At 44.9% G+C, this 9,694-nt stretch overlaps 1 protein-coding gene across 1 annotated transcript; it reads right to left on the minus strand.

The window, feature by feature from the left end:
- Window positions 1-797: 797 nt before the first annotated feature.
- Window positions 798-7,922, minus strand: LOC121566927 (SLIT and NTRK-like protein 3). The gene is made up of 3 exons (XM_041876852.2): window positions 7,793-7,922; window positions 7,179-7,270; window positions 798-5,637 (listed from the first exon to the last, which is right to left on the minus strand). Exon 3 carries the CDS (start codon window positions 5,585-5,587, stop codon window positions 2,876-2,878), a length of 2,712 nt encoding a protein of 903 aa, XP_041732786.1. The 5' UTR covers window positions 5,588-5,637; window positions 7,179-7,270; window positions 7,793-7,922; the 3' UTR covers window positions 798-2,875.
- Between the last annotated feature and the right edge of the window lie 1,772 nt (window positions 7,923-9,694).

A 9,694-nucleotide genomic window follows, 5' to 3' on the forward strand; every position in this document is an offset into this window, starting at 1 on the left:
GATAACAATAGGATTTATTAGAACATAATCAACAAGTGCATGTGTGGTCGGAACGAAACAAGCCCCAAAAAACATTAATCAAAATAGTGGGCTGTGTCACCCTACTGAATCATCAGAAATATAAAGATGGATCATTATGAAACTCTTTTGATCATTTAAAATATAATAATTCAAATTTGTTTTAATCAAACAGAGTGCATGCAGAAAACTGCTGACCTCAATCAATCTGGTCAGGGAGGAGGAATGGGGGGTGGGGGCGGGGACTAAGTAAATATTATAGACCTTGGCCTAAATTGATGCTACAGTGCTAATAATGAAGGCCTGCTCAATGTGTATACTCATTTGTTGTGCGTGTGTGTGTATAAGACATGTGGATTAACGATGTACATGACCTTCCTTTCAACATTAATATCTCTTCAAAATCACTCTACTTTCCTGCAAAATGCAACATCTCCTTATCTGACTCAATTATCTCATTTTCTGACTCCGCCCCAACCAACAAGTAACATCTTAAAGGTCCAATGCAGACGTTTTTATCTCAATATCAAATAATTTCTGGGTAACAATTAAGTACCTTACTTTGATTGTTTTAAATTAAAATGGTCAATAAGAAACAAAAATTGCTTCTAAGCAAAGAGGAAGTTTTCAAGCAATAATTTTGCTAGAATTTTCTGGGAGTGGTCTGAGTGGAGAGGGGAAAAGAGACAACTAGCTGTTATTGGCAGAGAGGTTTGGAACACTCGTTCTTATTGGTCTATTAACTAATTTACCACTTGATGATGTCACCAGGCAGGCCAAAACTCCATCCCACCACAACAGGCTGAAATTTCAGGCGGCCTTTTACAACAGCTCTAAAACTAAAAGGGCATTATTATAATTCTCACAGTTTCACAGCATTATTCCAACCTCATAGAATGGAAATATATGTATAAAACACAGGAAAATCCAGTTTTTGACTGCACTGGGCCTTTAAATGATGTGGAATGTCAAATTATCAATATGTTTGAGTTGAATGACATTGCTTGAAACCCATTTCCCTGTCACGTGTGCTCTCCCTCTTTAAGACCATTCACAAATACATGATCAATATAGAATATCCTTTATATAACAATAATCATTATATTATCTGCACAGGATTAATATAAACTCTCCAATCCTACTTATCTCATGAATAATAATACAAAGCAAACTTAATGTTCTCTTGCTGATTACTGTATTTTAATTTGACAAAATATAACGGACTATATTTAATAATGTACAGGCCTAGTGTTTCATTTGGTCATGGATTAAAGTTATTGCAGTCTAATAATAGGAGAACAGTCTGGCAATAGTTTGTAACAAACCAGCAGTATAATTATTAAACTGGCAATCTGAGCGTCCCTCTGTCGCCCTCCTTTGGACAACATCTGTAATGTCAATCTGCAGCAAATGAGCTTCAAGTGCGAAGAGTATCTCTCTCGTTCAGACTCGTTGAACTTTCATGTGAAAACAGTAACAAGGAAATGGGAACACAATGGTGTATTTATATTACCCATCGGACAAAACTTGATTCATTCATTGGCACATTTTCCATTCTGCATCTCCCAAAAGATGCGTCCCTCTCTTTCTCTCATTTGTATAATCAGCTACTATCGTAGTTGCACGCCTTTCCTACAATTGCAGAGTAGCAGCGAATTCCCATATACTTGCCCACAGCAGCACAACTAAAAATGTAATCAAGCCACTAGAGATTTCAATGTATCATTCTGCAATGCACAGACAGACACAGCACAGTATAGCGCCATACCAAACACATTACCTCTAAGTTGTTCACAAACGTTCCGTGGTAGCACCCTTTTCGTTTGATTTAAGAGTTTGTTTTTATTAAGAAGGCTATACCAGACGCATATTCACTATACATTGATTTAACATTACCTTTACAATAAAATGTTCACTGAAATTACAGAATAAATATATGCAGATATTTTCTTCAAATCTTTGTGAGAGAGAAAACATTAAAAGTGCCTCCTACAAAGCCGTTAGTGTCGATGAGATAGATAATCCGAACCATTGTTCTTAAGAAAGTGCGTGGAATTCCAGAAAACCTTGAGCGTCATCATATAATATATTCACAAATGTTATTTTCATCCTTGGGTGAGCACGTCCTTGAGAATTCCACCCAGATATAGATAGTAGTCCTTTTTAATAATAATAATGATAATAATATATAAAATGAAATAGAACACTGAACCGTAATGTGTTACCGTAATGTGTAACAGTATGTCTTAATACGTGAGTGATAGTTCTGAGCAAATCCCTCACCACTGCAATGGAGCGAGTGCATGCAGCAAACTGCAATTTAATTAATTTGTATTTTTTCTTTATTTCCTACAAACTTAATGTGCTCGGCTCCCGGGCGTTTATATATCCACGTAAAAGATAGAGAGACAGAAACATGAGCCCAACGGACACGGATACATCCTGCACCAGCTCCTCTCGCTCACTCCACTCCACCATTTGAGAGCGTATGAAGGGCTCGATTTTGATGGGATATATTTTCGGATGTTGTGATTCTCCCGGATGTTGTGATTCTCCCGGTGCCTCTCTCTCCTCTTTCTTGTTCTCCCACTCCTCGGCATATATACCAATCTGTTCCATATAAAAATAAGGGTTGATAACATTGCTGGCTACTCTGAAAAAAAGGCACTTCATTGAATATCTGAGAATGGCCTTTCCTCCAAAGCGATTTTTTGGGGAAAACCTTTAGTAATATAATTTTTCATTTTACTATCATGCTGCTTTTTTGTTTCGTTTTTTGTTCCGTGATTTTGTTCCGTTTGGGGTATGGAAAAGTGAGAGTGTGTGTTTGTATGTAGCCTATTCTATTCTCTGCATGTCAGAACCGATATGATTTCTCCAGTACTTCGAGGTAATCCGGCTTGGTTTGGAGTTTGGCCCTTAACTCGAGGTAATCGCTTTGGGATGGGTCAGGGAAGCAGCCTTTACCCGCTGTGAACAGCAACGTCTCCTTGAGACGTGCGTCCTGTTGTAAGTCCGGGTATTGCATACCGGGCGGGTGTGCGTGTGCGACTTGCATGTCCTTTAGTTTCGGGACCGTTCCATACAGACAGTCTACGAAGCCAACAGTCGGCGTCGGTCTCTGGCTGTCAATCACGGTGGGACACAGTCCGCCATTCTCATGAAAACCCGATATATCCCCTGTATTGTGGTTTACCGTGACGATAGTGTTGAGCTGTGAGTTAGACACGGCTAGGGTCCATTCCCTCTCCTTCTCTAAGAGGGTTCGGTAATTACTGTGGTTCTCTTTTGTTTCTGCAAACTGCCCCCGCTCTTCCTCCCCTATCTCCCCCTCCCGGGGCCTGTAAATGGGGTTGTTGCACATCTGCGTCACGGGGTGAGGAATATAGTCATAGACGTGACCATGAGTGTGTGTGTGGCCAACGTGACCGTGAGTGTGTGTATGTGTGTGTCCGCTGGGTGGCTTTTCTGGTGAGCCTATGCTTCCACTGCTGTTCTGTCTCGGTGGATCCTCGAATATCCTGCACTGCATCTGGATTCCCGTCAGATCCACCTCAGAGCGTTTCCGGAAGGGCAGCTTCTTCCGTCTCCGCAGGACGAAGGCGAAGAGGCCCGCGGCCACGAAAACCGCTGAGATGAACAGAACGAGAAGACTGAGGATGAGGACTGATAGAGGCACCGGCCCCCTCCCCCCAGCCTCACCCAGACCAGAGCTACCGGTGGTCATGTCATCAGATGGGAGGAGAGCTGGGGAGGGTCTGGATGAGTACTTCAGCTCTGGACAGATGATCTCAGCATCCAGCGACCTCAGATCCTTCCCAAAGGCAAATTCAGGAGTCTTACAGATGACATCACTAACCATGATGACAGAGGACAGCTTCTCCATCCAGGTTTTGAGGGGGATGATGTCACAGGAGCAGTCCCAGGGGTTCTGATGAAGGTCCACCTGGACAATGGAATGCAGGTGTTCTAGAACACCACGCACGGGCAGGGACAGGAAGTAGTTATTGCGAAGGTTGAGTCGCGCCAGGCTGGTGCCTGCGAAGGCGTCGGTCGGGAGTGTGCGGAGGAGGTTATTGTTGAGGAAAACAAGCTGAAGGCTGGGCATGAGAGAGAATGACGCCGGCTGGATCTCACGAATCACATTATACTCAAAATAAAGATAACTCAGCGTCTGTAAGCCCCGGAACATACCAGGAGTTAGCCTCTCAATGTCGTTCCCATTCAGATACAAACTCTTCAGGTTGGGAAGGTTGATAAACGCCCCTTCCTGGACGTACGATATCCGATTGTTCCCTAAGTGTAATAAATCCAAACTGGAAAAGTTCCAGAAATCAGACCGGTAGATTTTCTGTATTAGATTCCCGCTCAAGTAAAGTTTCTTGGCATTGAGGGGCCTGGGCAGTAGCTCTGAGATATTATGAAAACCCTTCTCTTTACAGTTGACCGTTAGGCCCAGGTCGTTGATATGGAGGTTACAGGAACATCCAGAGGGGCAGATGATAGGGATGGGGGGGCGGGTCTGGTAGCCAGCTATGGGGGGCTGGTTCAGGCCTGGATAGAGACTACGAGGGGTTGGAGGGTTTTTGGTGGGCCTGGGCCGTTTGGTGGGTTTGACATGTCTCTCTTTGTACTCCACAGACGACGCCGTGTTGTGGAACGACGACAGCATGGAGGACGGTTTCGTTGGCCACGTGTTCTCGTTGTTAAATGGAGACCGGGGTATTCCCAGTTTGGCCTCGATTTCCACGTCTGAAAGTAACGGACAGAGCTCACTGCGTTTGATCTCTCGTAAATCTTTCCCATGCAAGTGGAAGGGGTACTCGCAGGTGATCTCCCCGACCAGTGCGGTGTAGGGAATGCGTTCTAACCATGTTTTTAACTGAACTATATCGCACTCACAGATCCATGGATTCTCCTCTAGCTGAATCTCCATCAGGCTCCGCCCCACGTATTCCAACGTGCCCTTATATGGTAAAGTCTTCAACCGGTTTCCCCTCAGGTCCAGGTGTGTTAGTGACACCGACCTGAATAGGTAGCTGGGCAGGACTGGTATCAGATTGTCATTTAGGATGAGTACTCTGAGTTTGTGGAGGTGCCTGAAAGCTCCGCTCTCTATCCTCTTGATGACGTTATAGTCCGCCTGCAGGTATTCCAAGCTTTCCAGACCCAGGAAGGTGTCATTCCGGAAAACCTCTAGTTTGTTCTCATGCAGGAACAGCCGTTTCAGAATTCCCAATCCGTTAAATGCTCCGGCGTGGATGTCCTGTAGTGCATTATTCCCCAGATTAATGGACACGGCATTGTTGAGGTGAAGAAAACTGTTGAAGTACAGCTTCCTCATAGAGTTCCTCTGCAGGTTGAGTTTGAAGGGCCGCGTCCATGTCTGGGAGATCTGACTGATGTTTGTAAATCCTTTGCTGTCGCAGTGGACGTGAAAGATGCCCTCTTTGACTTCGCAGTAGCAGGGCTCGAAGCAGGGCTCGTCGATCTCCTCTGATTCCTCCAGCAGTGGGATCGGGGTGGTCCATCCTAAGGCTATGGTGCTCAGCAAGGTAACCCACAGCATCCTCACTGAGACCTGGGGAAGTCACGGCTATGGCAAGCCACTTCACAGCACTGCAACCATAGAGAAGAGAGGGAGAGGGAGAGGGAGAGGGAGAGGGAGAGGGAGAGGGAGAGGGAGAGGGAGAGGGAGAGGGAGAGGGGGCATACACACACACAAATATACACAAACACACACACACAAACACAAACATACTCACACACACACACACACACACACACACAGGGACAGCGGTTGAAGAGTGAGAAAAAGAGAGGAGAGAAAGACAGAGAGATAATTATAGAAGGTGCTCATGGAAATGAATGAATACAATGACATTGGTGTATCAATGTAGCCAATTCACTGTTTAGCTCATTACACACCAACCTAAAACAAAATAAGAAATCTCCCCTATTAGACCCTTGTTTAAGGTCACCATATTTCACAATACTGAGGATCTACCACTAGCCTAAGATTAAAATAAATCAAACTCAAAGATGCTTATCTCAATGAATAAATGAAGACAGCAGCAGCTGGCTGTGAAGGGTGGAGAGGAGAGGAGAGGTGATCTCTGTGTATTTATTACATAACATAGCCAACCTCTCCCGGTAAATCAGACACCGGAGTTTGCTGTGTTGTTGTGAAAATGAATGACAGTGCGGTTTCGCCAGATTAATCATACCATAGCGTGAGCTATACCGCCGTTAACCGAGGGACAGGGACAGAGCTGTCATCAGGGCTCAAGGTACAGACCAGAGAGGACTAGAGGACGTTTGGGCAATATACAGTATTTGTCAGATCAGCACCGAACTCTTTCTAATGAAAACAGCGTCAGGAAATACATCCAGTAGGCTATTTGTTATAAGGGTACAACATCAAAGTGACAACAGATCCCATATTGTTGTCTTCGGGGCAGCTGCCCGGGTTAAATGTTTGACAACCAATTGATTGCAGATTGTTCATAGCCTACCCAAATACGATATGTTTAGCCTAACCTCCATATGTAAATATAATATCAGATTTTCTATGAAAACAACTATATGAACGGTAGATGACATCAGCTGCTAAAGGGATAGAGACAGAAATACAACGTAACTCTGAGAGGTTCTGCTGGCAGCATGCCTGCCTGGGAGGATCTGTCGTCTCCCCACCCATGAATTCCCTTAGCCCCCGGTCCTTATGGTCATTGTAAAATAAAAAAGTTGTCATATTTTAGCGCACGTTACCTATAAAACGATTCCCTTTACCATTATCTCTGCTTGTGTTAAAACTGCACACACACACACACACACAGACTGTGATGAATAGTGCACTTTGTATGTTCCTCAGTGCCCTGCCTCCACCATTTGGCTTGTATTATAAATATATGCGCTCTCCGTGGTGCTGAAATCCCATGGAAAACACACAAAGCTCCAGCGCCTGCTGTCCGTTAAACCGGTGGTGCTGAAATAAAACACAATCCTAAAAACACTCAAAAGACAGAAAAATCGACATGCAGTCGGTCCGAACACATTCTCCCTGACTCTTTCCGATCGTTTAGCATTTCCACGTCCCACAGCCGGCAGTAAAGGGTTATATTTCCAGCGTATCAGTTGTTATATCCCGGGATACCTACTCAGTTCAAGGGGATCCAACTTCACATCTCCTGCTTGTGAGGTGCCCGTGTGGCGGGGAAGGTGAGATATCCCGGTTGTCTTCCGTTATGGGCTGTTGAGAGACGGAGAGAAGGAGAGAGGGAAAGGAGGAGATGCATAGGAATTAGCTGCACACATCCATAATGCAATCAAACCCTGCACCTAGACCAAACCTCAAGCTGTTAGCACAGGGTAGCTGTATCCATGAAGGGACATAGGTTATGGAAACGATAGTCTATAAGGAAAACACAATGAAATGATAAATAAGTAAATTGACAATATATCTGTTGAATCTCAAAGAACTGGCAAACCTGAATAATAGAACAAACGGGGGAATAGAAATAGCACCTATATGGAAATGAAAAGAAGCTGCTGAAATACATGCCAAGAGTACTGCAGTTGCTTTCGTCATGACATCGGCTCGAAACCGTTGAATATGGGAAACAAATGCCCATTGATCAGATAGGATAGCCAGATTCCTCTGTTCCGTTCTCATCATCAACGAGTCTGTTCCTTTCTCTCCCACGTCCGAGGCTTAGCTATATGCAACACGCATAAGCATTAACACACACAGATTCACACACGTACCACTCACCTTACTTTGGCACTGCAATTTAACAGCATCCGGAAAAAAAACGCCACTAGTTTAAAGATTGTTGAATCTCTCTCTCTCTGCCTGTCTTCATGCGAGATTTTCCCGTTGCACTCTCTCTCTCTCTCGTTCTCTCTCTCTCGCTCTCTCTCTGTCCCTCACTCACTCACTCGCTCTCTCTCTCTCTCTCTCTCTCTCTCTCTCTCTCTCTCTCTCTCTCTCTCTCTCTCTCTCTCTCTCTCTCTCTCTCTCTCTCTCTCTCTCTCTCTCTCTCTCTCTCTCTCTCTCTCTCTCTCTCTCTCTCTCTCTCTGTCCCTCGCTCTCTCCCTCCTCCCGCTGTGGCAGGAGAGAGAGAAAATGAAGACGTGATTGGAATACAATGTTCTCTCTTTTTTCTATCCACTATGATGCAGGTCCTCAGCTTGCTTCCCCCGACGAACGTTCAACAGTGTAGCCAGGCGAAACTGCACTCTCCTTGGCTTAAACTTCCCAGCTCTGTCCGATGCGACAACCCTCTGTGGATCATAGCAAAGATTCTTTCTCGGTCGGCTCTTCTTTAGACATCACTGGAATGAGCTTAAAGTGAAGAGAGAGGGAGCGACTTGGCGAGAGAGGGGGAAGAACGAGGGAAAGATGGAAGGGACATTGGGGTTGGTTCTGGATGGTGTCGGCGGCGCTCAGAGAAAGGAGGAGGAGCGCGCTGACTGTCGCAACCGGAGCGCGGGTCAGGGCACTCTCTTTCTTTTTCTCTCTGTTGGAAAGGAGAGAGAGGCGCGTGCGTTTGTGTGCACACGGGGCGGGTGGTTCTGCACACACACACACACACACACACAGTGGAGGGTTTTTTGTTTTCGTGGCTATGGCTACTATTTACAGAAAATGACTAACTTGAATACGTTGACTTCATACTACAGTTTATCTTGTGTCTTTTTGGGTGTAAGCATATGACACAACTAAACTGGACTTTCCATCTCCTGTATATTTTATTCTCTCTCTCTCTCTCGCTGTCTCTCTCTCTCTCTCTCTCTCTCTCTCTCTCTCTCTCTCTCTCTCTCTCTCTCTCTCTCTCTCTCTCTCTCTCTCTCTCTCTCTCTCTCTCTCTACGAACTCTCTTTCTCTGTGAATAAAAGGGAGGGTAGCCATTGACTCCTGACAGTCTCTCTCATTTTAATCTCGCTGCAGCAGTCACGGCGCGGTGAGAGGAAAAGAAGCGTTCATATTCTGTACGGTGCCTTCCCGCGCGCAGCCTCCAGCAGGCAATACAACCCCGCATGAGAGCCAGGGCCACGTCAAATCGCATGATATACTTTGTTCGTTCACATCGACATTACCGTGATCAAGACAAACATCTATTTTCTTGTTTGTTTTGTTGTGTTGCTTTTTTTCGAACAAGATTTAATAATTACACCTTTGACATCTAAAATAAATAGTATATTCTAGGCCTACATCCCCTGTTCGTGACCTGTTTAGGATTTAACTATTCTGAAATGTTGGATTATAACTGAAATCACAGTTTCATTCTGCTATGTGAAAATAAGGGATTTTCTCTTCTTGTTTTCATGCGTAGTATTAGAGCTTAGTTTATAGTCTATGGGAATTGTACTGTGGTGGCATGAGTCAGGTGATTTTGAATCATTCGGCAGCCCCAGGCTTTACAGTATCTGTGGCAATTTCTGTGTCCCAGATTATGTCCCAAAATAAACCCCCATTGGCACACACACACACTCCCTCCAACACGTTCACACCCAGCCTGACACATCCTAAGAGATAAGAGAGGAGAGTTCATTAGTCCCCGGCCAGCTGTCAGAGGACGAGATACCAGGGTCAGGAACATGAGGCATGGCATAGGGCTCTGTAGATAGGACAGAGCGTACTAGGAGCCAGGCTGGTATGCTAGGCCCAGGT

The sequence above is a fragment of the Coregonus clupeaformis genome, chromosome 5 (genome assembly GCF_020615455.1).
Source record: "Coregonus clupeaformis isolate EN_2021a chromosome 5, ASM2061545v1, whole genome shotgun sequence".
In the NCBI taxonomy this organism is placed as follows: domain Eukaryota; kingdom Metazoa; phylum Chordata; class Actinopteri; order Salmoniformes; family Salmonidae; genus Coregonus; species Coregonus clupeaformis.

Coding starts and splice junctions, on each gene's coding strand:
- LOC121566927 (XM_041876852.2), bottom strand. CDS start 5,587: ATGCTGTGGGTTACCTTGCTGAGCACCATAGCCTTAGGATGGACCACC.